The sequence below is a fragment of the Oncorhynchus tshawytscha genome, unplaced genomic scaffold (assembly GCF_018296145.1).
Source record: "Oncorhynchus tshawytscha isolate Ot180627B unplaced genomic scaffold, Otsh_v2.0 Un_scaffold_16373_pilon_pilon, whole genome shotgun sequence".
NCBI lineage: Eukaryota > Metazoa > Chordata > Actinopteri > Salmoniformes > Salmonidae > Oncorhynchus > Oncorhynchus tshawytscha.
In genome coordinates this window covers 104,863-123,083 of record NW_024609240.1, presented here as the reverse complement: position 1 = coordinate 123,083, position 18,221 = coordinate 104,863, and the positions used below count along the sequence as shown (strand labels likewise).

At 43.4% G+C, this 18,221-nt stretch overlaps 2 protein-coding genes across 2 annotated transcripts; both read right to left on the bottom strand.

Moving 5' to 3' along the window:
* Nucleotides 1–2,127: 2,127 nt before the first annotated feature.
* fam210ab (family with sequence similarity 210 member Ab) lies at nucleotides 2,128–3,313 on the bottom strand (the record flags this gene model as incomplete). The annotated part of the gene is given in 3 exon segments (XM_042314600.1): nucleotides 2,128–2,602; nucleotides 2,764–2,798; nucleotides 3,147–3,313. A coding segment is annotated over 1 exon segment (443 nt), but the record flags the coding sequence as incomplete, so codon positions are not given.
* A 6,960-nt stretch (nucleotides 3,314–10,273) lies between these two features.
* mc2r (melanocortin 2 receptor) lies at nucleotides 10,274–12,478 on the bottom strand. The gene has a single exon (XM_024408777.2). It carries the CDS (start codon nucleotides 11,593–11,595, stop codon nucleotides 10,678–10,680), a length of 918 nt encoding a protein of 305 aa, XP_024264545.1. The 5' UTR covers nucleotides 11,596–12,478; the 3' UTR covers nucleotides 10,274–10,677.
* Nucleotides 12,479–18,221: the final 5,743 nt, after the last annotated feature.

Sequence of the window (18,221 nt, the reverse complement as noted above, 5' to 3'; positions counted from 1 at the left end):
TGTCAGACTAATTGACTGTCCTAGCCCCACATTATGTCAGACTAATTGATTGTCACAGCCCCACATTATGTCAGACTAATTGATTGTCACAGCCCCACATTATGTCAGACTAATTGACTGTCCTAGTCCCACATTATGTCAGACTAATTGACTGTCCTAGTCCCACATTATGTCAGACTAATTGACTGTCCTAGTCCCACATTATGTCAGACTAATTGACTGTCCTAGTCCCACATTATGTCAGACTAATTGACTGTCCTAGTCCCACATTATGTCAGACTAATTGACTGTCCTAGTCCCACATTATGTCAGACTAATTGACTGTCCTAGCCCCACATTATGTCAGACTAATTGACTGTCCTAGCCCCACATTATGTCAGACTAATTGACTGTCCGAGCCCCACATTATGTCAGACTAATTGACTGTCCGAGCCCCACATTATGTCAGACTAATTGACTGTCCGAGCCCCACATTATGTCAGACTAATTGACTGTCCTAGTCCCACATTATGTCAGACTAATTGACTGTCCTAGTCCCACATTATGTCAGACTAATTGACTGTCCTAGTCCCACATTATGTCAGACTAATTGACTGTCCTAGCCCCACATTATGTCAGACTAATTGACTGTCCTAGCCCCACATTATGTCAGACTAATTGACTGTCCGAGCCCCACATTATGTCAGACTAATTGACTGTCCGAGCCCCACATTATGTCAGACTAATTGACTGTCCGAGCCCCACATTATGTCAGACTAATTGACTGTCCTAGTCCCACATTATGTCAGACTAATTGACTGTCCTGGTCCCACATTATGTCAGACTAATTGACTGTCCTGGTCCCACATTATGTCAGACTAATTGACTGTCCTAGTCCCACATTATGTCAGACTAATTGACTGTCCTAGTCCCACATTATGTCAGACTAATTGATTGTCACAGCCCCACATTAAAAGTATGTGATGGTGAGTTGAGAAGAGAATCAGAAACTGTTAGAATGGTTTTCTATTGACTGACACAGCCCCAAATAAAAAAGTTAATTTGGCTGTTAATTACAGCATTTCTTCTTTCACGTGGTTGTGGTCGCGAGAGTTTTCAGATATAAAAATAGGGTTGAGGGCCAAAAGAGTTTGGGAACCCCTGGTCCTAGGGTTTACTGAGAACGGTGCGAAAAACATCCAGTCAGCAGCAGTCCTGTGGGTGAAAACAGCTCGTTGATGAGAGGTCGAAGGGCAATGGCAAGAACCGTGCAAGCTAACAGGCGGGCCTAACAGGCAAATTACGGCGCAGTACAACAGTAGTGTGCAGAACGGCATCTCAGAACGCACAACTCGTCGGTCCTTGTCACGCATAGCCGCAGGAAGTAGGGGTGCTGAAGGTGCTGAAGGTGAAAATAACAACAATAATACAGGACTAGCCTTTACTAGTCCATCCCCCGAAGAATTCAGGCTGTTGTAGAGGCAAAGTGGGGTTCGACACAGTACTAGATGGGTGTACCTAATAAACTGGCCCGTGAGTGTATCTAGGTAATAGTCTGTACAATGAACACAACAGCAATGCCATTAACCTCAGGCCAAAAGACCAGTTAGGTACTGCACTTCTAAATTCTCTATGTATAGCTAAATGATTCATAACAAAAGACCATAGTAATGGAATCCCCAGGGGGGTAGACCAGAGACAGGTGGGTTAATGTAGGAATCCCCAGGGAGAGGAACACCAGACAGGTGGGTTAATGTAGGAATCCCCAGGGAGAGGCACACCAGACAGGTGGTTTAGGGTTAATGTAGGAATCCCCAGGGAGAGGCACACCAGACAGGTGGGTTAATGTAGGAATCCCCAGGGAGAGGAACACCAGACAGGTGGGTTAATGTAGGAATCCCCAGGGAGAGGTACACCAGACAGGTGGGTTAATGTAGGAATCCCCAGGGAGAGGCACACCAGACAGGTGGGTTAATGTAGGAATCCCCAGGGGGTAGACCAGAGACAGGTGAGTTAATGTAGGAATCCCCAGGGAGATTAGACCAGAGACAGGTGGGTTAATGTAGGAATCCCCAGGGAGAAGAACACCAGACAGGTGGGTTAATGTAGGAATCCCCAGGGAGATTAGACCAGAGACAGGTGACTTACTGCATAGCAGCGTAGTAGAAGGTCCCGAACCAGACGCTGGAGGTCAGGAGATGGACAGGTATCATCACCTTCCCATACTGCTTAAAGGTCTTCTTGAACCTCTGGACCAGACCAATGGACTTGTCCTGCAGAGGGTCTATCTCTGGGGCCTCCGGTGGGGCCTCCACAGGCAGCTTGGAGGAGTCTGCCCCATAGACGGGCTCTGTTCCAGCCAGGCTGGGGGGATGGCTGGGTGGGTCCTGGTCCTCCGGCCGGAGCTTGGGCTGTTCTACTGCCCTGTTAAAGGCTGAGGTACTGACCCAGCGCTGGCCAGGCCCGGGGGGCAAGCGGCCTACAACACACACCGACACGGCCAGGCGAGCCTCACACACCGACAGGCCCACGACCACAGACCGCACGTAGGCCATCTGCCGCAATGCACCCTGGGACAGAACACGATGCATCTCCTCCTCCCTGAGATGTTTGACCACAGAGCCTGCAGACAGCACACATCATCATCATCATCATCGTCGTTTACTAATGACTATCATTTACAACAGGAGTAATCATTTATGTTTATAAGTATATATTAAGTTAGGAAGGCTACAAATCAGTGAAGAAACGTATCTGATGATAAGACATAATACCAAAACATACCTCCAACTAGAACAGGTCAACCATTAATCCAACACCTGAAATGAAAACATCCAAATAAAATGATAGCCACAACAGACTAATCCAGTAGCCACTACTGTGGGTGATCCTCAGCTAAACAACCAAAGTTCTGGTTGAACTAAGTTAACTAACTACACAGCCCTATTCGGATATATAGCTAACAAGACAAATAAAAAGCTAGCTAGCAAACCAACTATAATAAGTAGCTAGTCTGCTCGCTAAGTAGCTAGCTAGCCAAGTTACTATGTGCAAAGGTTAGCTGGCAAAACAGATCTAGTTATCCATCTAGAGCTAACTAGCTATCTGTCACACACGCAGAGGTTTCTGTGTGGTTTGACATTGGGGGAGTCTGGAGGACGACAAACCTTCCTTCACTCATAAAGCTTCCAGAACAACCTGTGGAAACACGACGCTAACGTCGTCTGGCCGAAGCCTGATTCTGACGACGACTGGGGTTGTTTTGCTTTACTAAGTTAGCTAGCCCGACACTGGGCAAAGTAGTTGTGTATATACATTTTTCGTGGAAGTGACGAAGCTGACACGTAACGGAATACATACATTGAAATTCAAGAGGTTTTTGCTCCTGTCAATAGTGTTTTCTGTAGTTGTATGAGCCATAAGTACATAGAATGACCGTCCTGTCAGGAGAAGACCTTTACAGCAGAGATCGAGGGGAATCCGCGTGTCCTCGGACAGCGCACGGCATCATGGGATTCGTAGTTTATTTGTCGCGAGATTTGGTGTCTGCAAACTGGGTAAAAAACAGCACTTCCCAATATGCCTAAAACCTTTCGGTCAGAATTTCCATTTCTTTTGAAAGATATACAAACCTCTAGTCCAGCGGATAGGAACCAAATATACCCAAGATCGTTCCACTTTATGTTGGAAGTATCCACGTTGGCACACTAACACTCAAATGTTACCTTTTTGTTGTTGTAAATATAGTCATCACATATTCACTGCACTTAGCCTGTAATAACACCTTAAGTCCGTCTTTATGGAACTAACTAGACACCCTCTCTTATATTCAATGTGATGTTTCTCTGTTCCTCGTTTCTCTCTTTTCTATGCCGCAGATCGTTTAACAACTTGATGGTATAGCAAAAGCTTAATAAACTTGACATTAACTTGAATCGTCTCTCTTCATTTTACCCACAAACAAATTCACTTAGTCTAGGGATAGTCCCCTGTAGCTCAGTTGGTAACGCATGGTGCTTGCAATACCAGGGTTGTGGGTTTGATTCACACGGGGTTGAAGTATGAAAAAGGAAAAGTACATAAATGTATGCACTCACTAATGTAACTGGTGTCTGCTAAATGTAAAGAATATTGTTATTTTTTATTATTGCCAGTGCAGCTTTGACGCGCGTCGTCCAAACAGCGGCTGAAGTGCAAATATGATCTAATGGTGACGTCATCTTGCCAATGCGCAAACGCTCTCCATACTACATCAGCCAATGTATAATGTATGCATCGGGCCGACGTCGGCGAGATGTATGTGTGCTGTCTGGGAAGACCTTATGGGAGTCATATTGAGGTCTAGCAGCTATGGGAAAGAATAGCACGGGTGGCTAGGAAAAACTCCCTAGAAAGGCCAAAACCTAGGAAGAAACCTAGAGAGGAACCAGGCTATGAGGGGTGGCCAGTCCTCTTCTGGCTGTGCCGGGTGGAGATTATAAACCTAGAGAGGAACCAGGCTATGAGGGGTGGAGATTATAAACCTAGAGAGGAACCAGGCTATGAGGGGTGGAGATTATAAACCTAGAGAGGAACCAGGTTATGAGGGGTGGAGATTATAAACCTAGAGAAGAACCAGGCTATGAGGGGTGGCCAGTCCTCACCAGGCTGTGAGGGATGGAGATTATAAACCTAGAGAGGAACCAGGCTATGAGGGGTGGAGATTATAAACCTAGAGGAACCAGGTTATGAGGGGTGGAGATTATAAACCTAGAGAGGTGGAGATTAGGAACCAGGTTATGAGGGGTGGAGATTATAACCTAGAGAGGAACCAGGCTATGAGGGGTGGAGATTATAAACCTAGAGAGGAACCAGGCTATGAGGGGTGGAGATTATAAACCTAGAGAGGAACCAGGTTATGAGGGGTGGAGATTATAAACCTAGAGAAGAACCAGGCTATGAGGGGTGGCCAGTCCTCTTCTGGTTGTGCCGGGTGGAAATTATAAACCTAGAGAGGAACCAGGCTCTGAGGGGTGGCCAGTCCTCTTCTGGCTGTGCCGGGTGGAGATTATAAACCTAGAGAGGAACCAGACTATGAGGGGTGGAGATTATAAACCTAGAGAGGAACCAGGCTCTGAGGGGTGGCCAGTCCTCTTCTAGCTGTGCCGGGTGGAGATTATAAACCTAGAGAGGAACCAGGCTATGAGGGGTGGAGATTATAAACCTAGAGAGGAACCAGGCTATGAGTGGTGGCCAGTCCTCTTCTGGCTGTGCCGGGTAGAGAGGAACCAGGCTATGAGGGGTGGAGATTATAAACCTAGAGAGGAACCAGGCTATGAGGGGTGGCCAGTCCTCTTCTGGCTGTGCCGGGTAGAGAGGAACCAGGCTATGAGGGGTGGCCAGTCCTCTTCTGGCTGTACTGGGTTGAGAGGAACCAGGCTAAGAGGGGTGACCTGTCCTCTTCTGGCTGTGCCAGGTGGAGATTATAAACCTAGAGAGGAACCAGGCTATGAGGGGTGGCCAGTCCTCTTCTGGCTGTGCCGGGTAGAGAGGAACCAAGCTATGAGGGGTGACCAGTCCTCTTCTGGCTGTGCCGGGTAGAGAGGAACCAGGCTATGAGGGGTGACCAGTCCTCTTCTGGCTGTGCCGGGTGGAGATTATAAACCTAGAGAGGAACCAGGCTATGAGGGGTGGCCTGTCCTCTTCTGGCTGTACTGGGTAGAGAGGAACCAGGCTATGAGGGGTGGCCAGTCCTCTTCTGGCTGTGCCGGGTAGAGAGGAACCAAGCTATGAGGGGTGACCAGTCCTCTTTTGGCTGTGCCGGGTAGAGAGGAACCAGGCTATGAGGGGTGACCAGTCCTCTTCTAGCTGTGCCGGGTGGAGATTATAAACCTAGAGAGGAACCAGGCTATGAGGGGTGGAGATTATAAACCTAGAGAGGAACCAGGCTCTGAGGGGTGGCCAGTCCTCTTCTAGCTGTGCCGGGTGGAGATTATAAACCTAGAGAGGAACCAGGCTATGAGGGGTGGAGATTATAAACCTAGAGAGAAACCAGGCTATGAGGGGTGGCCAGTCCTCTTCTGGCTGTGCCGGGTAGAGAGGAACCAGGCTATGAGGGGTGGAGATTATAAACCTAGAGAGGAACCAGGCTATGAGGGGTGGCCAGTCCTCTTCTGGCTGTGCCGGGTAGAGAGGAACCAGGCTATGAGGGGTCCTCTTCTGGCTGTGACCAGGCTGAGGGGTGACCTGTCCTCTTCTGGCTGTGCCAGGTGGAGATTATAAACCTAGAGAGGAACCAGGCTATGAGGGGTGACCAGTCCTCTTCTGGCTCTGCCGGGTTGAGAGGAACCAGGCTATGAGGGGTAGCCAGTCCACTTCTGGCTGTGCCAGGTGGAGATTATAAACCTAGAGAGGAACCAGGTTATGTGGGGTGGCCAGTCCTCTTCTGGCTGTGCCGGGTAGAGAGGAACCAGGCTATGAGCGGTAGAGATTATAAACCTAGAGAGGAACCAGGCTATGAGGGGTGGCCAGTCCTCTTCTGGCTGTGCCGGGTAGAGAGGAACCAGGCTATGAGGGGTGGCCAGTCCTCTTCTGGCTGTGCCGGGTAGAGAGGAACCAGGCTCTGAGGGGTGGCCAGTCCTCTTCTGGCTGTGCCGGGTGAAAATCCCATAGGAATGTATTATGTCCAGCAGAGAGACAGGTAACCCATTTTAACTAAATACTATTTATGATGAGACCTTCCAGCCATTCGACAAAGGAAAAGTCTAAAGGAAGATGTTATAGTTGCAGATTGACCCTATTATACTCAGTGGTGTAGGGATCGTTCTGTAAGTCTTTGTTGTGTGCTTCCAACTTAAGATGTATGTTTCCTATTCATGTATATTTGAGTTAATCTTTACATTGAGATTTCCTTATTTTCCTTATTTGAGATCTATTGGTTTAATAGATGTATCCTCATCTCCTTTACCTTCTATGTTCTGCAACCTGCTTATCATTTCTGCCCTGTGGCAGAACCACACACCAACTTTACCACGTCCAACCACAAGTCCTTAATAAATAACCAATCCAACTTTACTGGTTTGCTACTCATGGTTCCCTATGACGACAGTGGGCCGGGGTCGGGCTGAGGTGGCGAAGCACAACCAGCAGGCATTAAGGAATACAGCCAGTGGCAACAGAATGATCATAAGTGATCCACATTTATATAGATGGGTTGTTCTTTTAAGAATTGTAACTTGGTAAAAAATATATAAAAGTATTTCACCTAATATTCTGTGATAAAGAGCACATGTTCTTCAATTAATAATAAGACCGTTTTCAGGGTTGAAGATTTCATCTTAAATCAGTCGTGAATCCCCTTGTGACAGGGGGAACGGAGGCTTGTTGTGTGCAACAGGGACGGGCAATTGAATGCAAGCTTCACCCCAAAAATTACATTGTTAAAACATTTCTGGCCTGTCCATTAACAGGGTTGACACTCTAGACCCAAACTGCTACAGACCTATGTCTATCCTACCTTGACTTTCTAAGGTCTTCGAAAGCCAAGTTAACAAACAGATTACTGACCATTTTGAATCCCACCATTCCTTCTCCGCTATGCAATCTGGTTTCAGAGCTGGTCATGGGTGTACCTCAGCCACGCTCAAGGTCCTAAATGATATCATAACCGCCATCGATAAGTGACATTACTGTGCAGCCGTATTCATCGACCTGGCCAAGGCTTTTGACTCTGTCAATCCCCACATCCTCATCGACAGACTCAACAGCCTGGTTCACCAACTACTACTCTGATAGAGTTCAGTGCGTCAAATCGGAGGGCCTGTTGTCCGGACCTCTGGCAGCCTCTATGGGGGTGCCACAGGGTTCAATTCTCGGGCCGACTCTCTTCTCTGTATATATCAAGGATGTCGCTCCTGCTGCTGGTGAGTCTCTGATCCACCTCTACACAGACGACACCATTCTGTATACTTCTGGCCCTTCTTTGGACACTGTGTTAACTAGTTACTTCGGCACAATGGCCTGTTTATTGCCTTTATCTCCCTTATCTTACCTCATTTACACACACTGTAGATACATTTTTCTATTGTGTTATTGACTGTATGTTTGTTTATGTGTAACTCTGTTGTTTTTGTCGCACTGCTTTGCTTTATCTTGGCCAGGTCGCAGTTGTAAATGAGAACTTGTTCTCAACTGGCCTACCTGGTTAAATAAAGGTGAAATAAAATATTAAATAAAATACAATCCACAATATAGCGGGGAGATTAAAGCTAGACTATAATCGATAATGTCAAAAGCCACACTGAAGTCTAACAAAACAGCTCCCATAATCTTTTATCTTCACTTTCTCTCAGCCAATCATCAGTCATTTGTGTAAGTGGCGTTCTCTCAGCCAATCATCAGTCATTTGTGTAAGTGGCGTTCTCTCAGCCAATCATCAGTCATTTGTGTAAGTGGCGTTCTCTCAGCCAATCATCAGTCATTTGTGTAAGTGGCGTTCTCTCAGCCAATCATCAGTCATTTGTGTAAGTGGCGTTCTCTCAGCCAATCATCAGTCATTTGTGTAAGTGGCGTTCTCTCAGCCAATCATCAGTCATTTGTGTAAGTGGCGTGCTTGTTGAATGTCCTTCCCTATAAGCACGCTGTAAATCTGTTTTTCATTTATTTACTGTAAAATATCATTGTATCTGGTCAAACACACATTTACCCAAACGTTTACTAAGGGTTGGTAACAGGCGGATTGGTCAGCTATTTGAGCCAGTAAAGGGTGGTTTGCTATGGATAGCGGAATGACTTTTGCTTCCATCCAGGCCTGAGGGCACACACTTTTTTGTAAGCTTAGATTGAACATGTGGCAAATAGAAGTGGCAATATCGTCCACTATTATCCTCAGTAATTTTGTCAGACCCCGGTGGCTTTTCAATCATTTTTTCACCTCTTCCACACTCACTTCACGGAATTCAAAATTACAATGCTCGTCTTTCATATTTTGGTCAGTTTTACTTGAATGTGGAGGTTCGGCTTTTGGCCGAAGGTCATGACTAAATTTGCTAATCTTGCCAATTAAAAAATCATTCAAGTTGTTGGCAATATCAGTGGATTTTGTGATGAATGAGCCATCTAATTCAGTGAGTTGAGTTTGCCTTTTTGCCCTGAATGTCATTTAAAGTGTTCCAAAGCGTTTTACTGTCATTCTTTATATCATTTATCTTTGTTTCATAGTGTAGTTTCTTCTTCCTTTCCTTCCGTTTAGTCACTTGATTTCTCCATTTGCAGAAGGTTTGCCAATCGGTTATTCAGCCAGACAGTCTTTTAGGGGCCTTTTGGCAAACTCGAAGTGGGCTGTCATGTGCCTTTTACTGAGGAGTGGCTTCCGTCTGGCCACTCTACCATAAAGACCTGATTGGTGGAGTGCTGCAGAGATGGTTGTCCTTCTGGACATTGGGTTCTTGGGGACCTCCCTGACCAAGGCCCTTCTCCCCTGATTGCTCAGTTTGGCCGGGCGGCCAGCTCTAGGAGGAATCTTGGTGGTTCCAAACTTCTTCCATTGAAGAATGATGGCGGCCATTGTGTTCTTGGGGACCTTCAATGCTGCAGACATTTTTTGGTACCCTCCCCCAGACACGTGCCTCAACACAATCCTGTCTCAGATCTCTACGGACAATTCCTTCAATCTGGTTTTTGCTCTGACATGCACTGTCAACTATGGGACCTTACATAGACAGGGGTGTGGCTTTCCAAATGCACCTGAGCTCATTTTCAAGTCTCATAGCAAAGGGTCTGAATACTTACTGAAATAAGGTATTTATTTTTTTATTTGTTATAAATGTGCAAACATTTTTTTTTAAACAGTTTTGCTTTGTCATTGGGGGGTATTGTGATGTCATTATGGGGTATTGTGATGTCATTATGGGGTATTGTGATGTCATTATGGGGTATTGTGATGTCATTATGGGGTATTGTGTGTAGATGAGGGAAAACATAATTTAATACATTTTAGAATAAGGCTGTAACGTAACGAAATGTGGAAAAGGTAAAGGGTCTGAATACCTTCTGAATGCACTGTAGTATACATATAGTATAATATACAGTAGTTATCTATTCTGTATATAGTTATACATATAGTATAATATACAGTAGTTATCTATTCTGTATATAGTTATACATATACTACAATATACAGTAGTTATCTATTCTGTATATAGTTATACATATAGTATAATATACAGTAGTTATCTATTCTGTATATAGTTATACATATACTACAATATACAGTAGTTATCTATTCTGTATATAGTTATACATATAGTATAATATACAGTAGTTATCTATTCTGTATATAGTTACACATATATATATATGTGTATATACCTCTAACCAAGGCCCTATTCCCCATATAGTGCCCTACTCCCCATATAGTGCCCTACCTTTAACCAAGGCCCTACTCCCCATATAGTGCCCTACGTTTAGCCAAGGCCCTACTCCCCATATAGTGCCCTACCTCCCATATAGTGCCCTAGCTTTAACCAAGGCCCTATTCCCCATATAGTGCCCTATAGTGCCCTACCTGTAACCAAGGCCCTATTCCCCATATAGTGCCCTACCTCTAACCAAGGCCCTATTCCCCATTATAGTGCCCTACCTCTAACCAAGGCCCACGGGGTCAAAAACTCTGGTGGGAAGTTGTGCATTATCTAGGGAATAGGGTGCAGACAAAGCCCTTCAGTGGAACAGAGCTTTGACCTTGTAGCAGAGTGGTGAGTCGGAGCAGAGCAGCATCTTCCTGAAGGTGTTTCGTAGCTCTGCGCTGCGGAAGGCGTAGATGGCCGGGTCGACCACGGCGTGACTCATCAGCAGAACCAAATTCAGCTGGAACAGAGAGCGGTAGCACTCACAGTAAGGGTTCTCTACACACACCATGAGGAGGAGGAGATGGAGGAAGAAAGGCGCCCAGCACACCACAAACACCCCAAATAGCATGGTGAGTGTGAGCGCCCCCCGGAGGCTGCGGTGCGGCATGGCACTCCCGGGCAGCGCTGCAATCTTCCTGGCGTGGGACCGAGCCAGCAGGAACATGTGGACGTAGAGGAAGAGGATGAGGAGCAGCGAGATGAGGAAGAGCACGATGAAAAAGATCTTGATGACCGTGGCGTCACAGAACGCCACCATGACCGCCCCGGCGACGCCGCATAGCGCCCAGATCCCCGCCAGGGCGGCGGCGGCTCGCCTCGTGGTCATGATGTTGTGGTAGCGCAGTGCGTGGAAGATGGTGACGTAGCGGTCCACAGCGATGGCCAGGAAGCTACAGATGCAGCCGATAAAAGACATGCAGAGCAGTGCGTCTATGATGTCATCGACCCTCCGGACGGAGTCCCCTCGGGAGTCCAGTTGTCCGACATCGCTGAACTCCATCATCAGAGTTTCCCAGGTCTTGGAGAGGGAGGAGATGGTGTTGAACGTGGCCAGGCTACAGATAAACATGTACATCGGGGAGTGGAGGTTCTTGTTGCGCACCACGGCCACCACCACCAACAGGTTCTCACTGAGAGACACCATACCCAACACTAAGAACACCAGGTGGGGGACCTTCACCACCTGACAGTCTGTGTGGTTGGAGGGGAGAGCAGAGACATCATTCATTATGGAGACCACAGACAGTGTCAGAGCAATGTCCACAGTAGATCAGAACAGGGTGTTTCAGAGTAACGTCCAGATCAGAACAGGGTGTTTCAGAGTAATGTCCAGAACAGAACAGGGTGTTTCAGAGTAATGTCCAGAACAGAACAGGGTGTTTCAGAGTAACATCCACAATAGATCAGAACAGAACAGGGTGTTTCAGAGTAACGTCCAGATCATAACAGGGTGTTTCAGAGTAATGTCCAGAACAGAACAGGGTGTTTCAGAGTAATGTCCAGAACAGGGTGTTTCAGAGTAACATCCACAATAGATCAGAACAGAACAGGGTGTTTCAGAGTAACGTCCAGATCAGATCAGAACAGGGTGTTTCAGAGTAACGTCCAGATCAGATCAGAACAGGGTGTTTCAGAGTAACGTCCAGATCAGATCAGAACAGGGTGTTTCAGAGTAACGTCCACAATAGAACAGAACAGGGTGTTTCAGAGTAACGTCCACAATAGATCAGAACAGAACAGGGTGTTTCAGAGTAACGTCCAGATCAGAACAGGGTGTTTCAGAGTAACATCCAAAACAGAACAGGGTGTTTCAGATTAACGTCCAGATCAGAACAGATCAGAACAGGGTGTTTCAGAATAGATCAGAACAGAGGCAGAGCAGGACTGTCAGAGCTTTGGTTCAGACAGATAGCTGAAATGTTTCAGCTTTGGTTCAGACAGTTGGTTGTACTGTCTCCTCAGCAGTGTGATGGCACTCTGCATGGACCTGATGGGTGGTAATTGTGATGGATCACGTTAGTAGACCAGGCACTGTAGAGAGGAGATGATTCTGGAGAGGAGAGGATTCTGGAGGAGATGATTCTGGAGAGGAGATGACTCTGGAGAGGAGATGACTCTGGAGAGGAGATGATTCTGGAGAGGAGATGATTCTGGAGAGGAGATGATTCTGGAGAGGAGATGACTCTGGAGAGGAGATGACTCTGGAGAGGAGATGACTCTGGAGAGGAGATGACTCTGGAGAGGAGATGACTCTGGAGAGGAGATGACTCTGGAGATGACACCCACCTGTGGAAAGAGAACAAAAACATTAAAGAAATTACATCAAATTTAATTGAACACATGATGAGTGTGTTATGTGTGTGTGTGTATTTGTTATGTGTGTGTGTGTGTATGTGTGTATTTGTCATGTGTGTGTGTGTATGTGTGTATTTGTTATGTGTATGTGTGTATTTGTTATGTGTGTGTGTGTTTGTTATGTGTGTGTGTGTGTGTGTTTGTTATGTGTGTGTGTGTGTATTTGTTATGTGTGTGTGTGTGTGTGTGTGTGTGTGTGTGTGTGTGTGTGTGTGTTTGTTATGGGTGTGTGTGTATGTGTGTGTTTGTTATGTGTGTGTGTGTATGTAGTGTATGTGCATATGTGGGGAAGCCAAGCCCCCCACCCCCAAAAATGTCATTTTACAACCTGTGTTGTGATAATTGTGTTGTTTTCCTTGACATCGTGATATATAGGCCTTGACATCGTGATATATACAGTGGGGCAAAAAAGTATTTAGTCAGCCACCAATTGTGCAAGTTCTCCCACTTAAAAAGATGAGAGAGGCCTGTAATTTTCATCATAGGTACACTTCAATTATGACAGACAAAATGAGAAAAAAAATCCAGAAAATCACATTGTAGGATTTTTAATGAATTTATTTGCAAATTATGGTGGAAAATAAGTATTTGGTCACCTACAAACAAGGCTCTCACAGACCTGTAACTTCTTCTTTAAGAGGCTCCTCTGTCCTCCACTCGTTACCTGTATTAATGGCACCTGTTTGAACTTGTTATCAGAATAAAAGTCACCTGTCCACAACCTCAAACAGTCACACTCCAAACTCCACTATGGCCAAGACCAAAGAGCTGTCAAAGGACACCAGAAACAAATTGTAGACCTGCACCAGGCTGGGGAGACTGAATCTGCAATAGGTAAGCAGCTTGGTTTGAAGAAATCAACTGTGGGAGCAATTATTAGGAAATGGAAGACATACAAGACCACTGATAATCTCCCTCGATCTGGGGCTCCACACAAGATCTCACCCTGTGGGGTCAAAATGATCACAAGAACGGTGAGCAAAAATCCCAGAACCACATGGGGTACCTAGTGAATGACCTGCAGAGCTGGGACCAAAGTAACAAAGCCTACCATCAGTAACACACTACACCGCCAGGGACTCAAATCCTGCAGTGCCAGACGTGTCCCCCTGCTTAAGCCAGTACATGTCCAGGCCCGTCTGAAGTTTGCTAGAGAGCATTTGGATGATCCAGAAGAAGATTGGGAGAATGTCATATGGTCAGATGAAACCAAAATATAACTTTTTGGTAAAAACTCAACTCGTCGTGTTTGGAGGACAAAGAATGCTGAGTTGCATTCAAAGAACACCATACCTACTGTGAAGCATGGGGGTGGAAACATCATGCTTTTGGGATGTTTTTCTGCAAAGGGACCAGGACGACTGATCCGTGTAAAGGAAAGAATGAATGGGGCCATGTATCGTGAGATTTTGAGTGAAAACCTCCTTCCATCAACAAGGGCATTGAAGATGAAACGTGGCTGGGTCTTTCAGCATGACAATGATCCCAAACACACCGACCAGGCAACGAAGGAGTGGCTTCGTAAGAAGCATTTCAAGGCCCTGGAGTGGCCTACCCAGTCTCCAGATCTCAACCCCATAGAAAATCTTTGGAGGGAGTTGAAAGTCTGTGTTACCCAGCAACAGCCCCAAAACATCACTGCTCTAGAGGAGATCTGCATGGAGGAATGGGCCAAAATACCAGCAACAGTGTGTGAAAACCTTGTGAAGACTTACAGAAAACATTTGACCTCTGTCTTTGCCAACAAAGGGAATATAACAAAGTATTGAAATAACTTTTGTTATTGAGCAAATACTTATTTTCCACCATAATTTGCAAATAAATTCTGTACGGAATGGCTGTGAGAAGGACCTGATCCCGTGACGGACATTGGTTAATAAGAACTGAGATATCTGAGAGAGCCGTGCGTGTGAGTAGTGCTTCAGAGCAAGGCTATGGGGAGTACGGCCACGGCCAAGCCTTAGAATTATTACATTCAGCCCAAGGGCACAATGGCCACTGTGGCAGCAAGGCATTCATTTTGTTAAAGGGCACAATGGCCACTGTGGCAGCAAGAAATTCATTTTGTTAAAGGACACAATGGCAGCAAGGCATTCATTTTGTTAAAGGGCACAATGGCCACTGTGGCAGCAAGGCAATCATGTTGTTAAAGGGCATTATGGCCAATGTGGCAGCAAGGCATTCATTATAGCCACACAAGAGGGCATCAACGGCCATGGACGCCGGGAAATTAGAGCCCTGGTATCAACAGCCTATAATGTTGTCTTAATACAGTAAACAGGATAATAACTAGGGTATCAACAGCCTATAATGTTGTGATATTACAGTAAACAGGATAATAACTAGGATATCAGCCTATAATGTTGACTACAGTAAACAGGATAATAACTAGGGTATCAGCCTATAATGTTGTGATATTACAGTAAACAGGATAATAACTAGGGTATCAACAGCCTATAATGTTGTGATATTACAGTAAACAGGATAATAACTAGGGAATCAAGAGTCTATAATGTTGTCATATTACAGTAAACAGGATAATAACTAGGGTATCAGCCTATAATGTTGACTACAGTAAACAGGATAATAACAAGTGTATCAACAGCCTATAATGTTGACTACAGTAACAGGATAATAACTAGGGTATCAGCAGAATATAATGTTATGATATTACAGTAAACAGGATAATAACTAGGGTATCAACAGCCTATAATGTTGACTACAGTAAACAGGATAATAACTAGGGTATCAGCCTATAATGTTGTGATATTACAGTAAACAGGATAATAAGTAGGGTATCAACAGTCTAAAATGTTGTGATATTACAGTAAACAGGATAATAACTAGGGTATCAACAGCCTATAATGTTATGATATTACAGTAAACAGGATAATAACTAGGGTATCAGACTATAATGTTGTGATATTACAGTAAACAGGATAATAACTAGGGTATCAACAGCCTATAATGTTATGATATTACAGTAAACAGGATAATAACTAGGGTATCAGACTATAATGTTGTGATATTACAGTAAACAGGATAATAACTAGGGTATCAACAGCCTATATTGTTGTGATATTACAGTAAACAGGATCATAACTAGGGTATCAAGAGTCTATAATGTTGTGATATTACAGTAAACAGGATAATAACTAGGGTATAAACAGTCTATAATGTTGTGATACTACAGTAAACCGGATAATAACTAGGGCATCAACAGCCTATAATGTTGACTACAGTAAACAGGATATTAACTAGGGTATCAAGAGTATATAATGTTGTGATATTACAGTAAACAGGATAATAACTAGGGTATAAACAGTCTATGTTGTTGTGATATTACAGTAAACAGGATAATAACTAGGTTATCAACAGCCTATGATATTATGATATTACAGTAAACAGGATAATAACTAGGGTATCACACTATAATGTTGTGATATTACAGTAAACAGGATAATAAGTAGGGTATCAAGAGTATATAATGTTGTGATATTACAATAAACAGGATAATAACTAGGGTATCAACAGCCTATAATGTTGACAACAGTAAACAGGATATTAACTAGGTATCAAGAGTATATAATGTTGTGATATTACAGTAAACAGGATAATAACTAGGGTATAAATGGTCTATGTTATTGTGATATTACAGTAAACAGTATAATAACTAGGGTATCAACAGCCTATAATGTTGACTACAGTAAACAGTATAATAACTAGGGTATCAACAGCCTATAATGTTGACTACAGTAAACAGGATAATAACTAGGGTATCAACAGTCTATAATGTTGTGATACTACAGTAAACAGGATAATAACTAGGGTATCAACAGCCTATAATGTTATGATATTACAGTAAACAGGATAATAACTAGGGTATCAACAGCCTATAATGTTGACTACAGTAAACAGGATAATAACTAGGGTATCAACAGCCTATAATGTTGTGATATTACAGTAAACAGTATAATAACTAGGTATCAGCCTATAATGTTGTGATATTACAGTAAACAGTATAATAACTAGGGTATCAGCCTATAATGTTGTGATATTACAGTAAACAGGATAATAACTAGGGTATCAACAGCCTATATTGTTGGAATATTACAGTAAACAGGATAATAACTAGAGTATCAAGAGTCTATAATGTTGTGATATTACAGTAAACAGGATAATAACTAGTGTATCAACAGCCTATATTGTTGTGATATTACAGTAAACAGGATCATAACAAGGGTATCAAGAGTCTATAATGTTGTGATATTACAGTAAACAGGATAATAACTAGTGTATCAACAGCCTATAATGTTGTGATACTACAGTAAACAGGATCATAACAAGGGTATCAAGAGTCTATAATGTTGTGATACTACAGTAAACCGGATAATAACTAGGGCATCAACAGCCCATAATGTTGACTACAGTAAACAGGATATTAACTAGGTATCAAGAGTATATAATGTTGTGATACTACAGTAAACCGGATAATAACTAGGGCATCAACAGCCTATAATGTTGACTACAGTAAACAGGATATTAACTAGGGTATAAACAGTCTATGTTGTTGTGATATTACAGTAAACAGGATAATAACTAGGTTATCAACAGCCTATAATGTTATGATATTACAGTAAACAGGATAATAACTAGGGTATCAAGAGTATATAATGTTGTGATATTACAGTAAACAGGATAATAACTAGGGTATAAACAGTCTGTAATGTTCTGATATTACAGTAAACAGGATAATAACTAGGGTATCAATAGCATATAATGTTATGATATTACAGTAAACAGGATAATAACTAGGGTATAAACAGTCTATGTTGTTGTGATATTACAGTAAACAGGATAATAACTAGGGTATCAATAGCATATAATGTTGACTACAGTAAACAGGATAATAACTAGGGTATCAGCCTATAATGTTGACTACAGTAAACAGGATAATAACTAGGGTATCAACAGTCTATAATGTTGTGATACTACAGTAAACAGGATAATAACTAGGGTATCACACTATAATGTTGTGATATTACAGTAAACAGGATAATAAGTAGGGTATCAAGAGTATATAATGTTGTGATATTACAATAAACAGGATAATAACTAGGGTATCAACAGCCTATAATGTTGACTACAGTAAACAGGATATTAACTAGGGTATCAAGAGTATATAATGTTGTGATATTACAGTAAACAGGATAATAACTAGGGTATAAATGGTCTATGTTGTTGTGATATTACAGTAAACAGTATAATAACTAGGGTATCAACAGCCTATAATGTTGACTACAGTAAACAGGATAATAATGTTGACTACAGTAAACAGGATAATAACTAGGGTATCAACAGTCTATAATGTTGTGATACTACAGTAAACAGGATAATAACTAGGGTATCAACAGCCTATAATGTTATTACAGTAAACAGGATAATAACTAGGGTATCAACAGCCTATAATGTTGACTACAGTAAACAGGATAATAACTA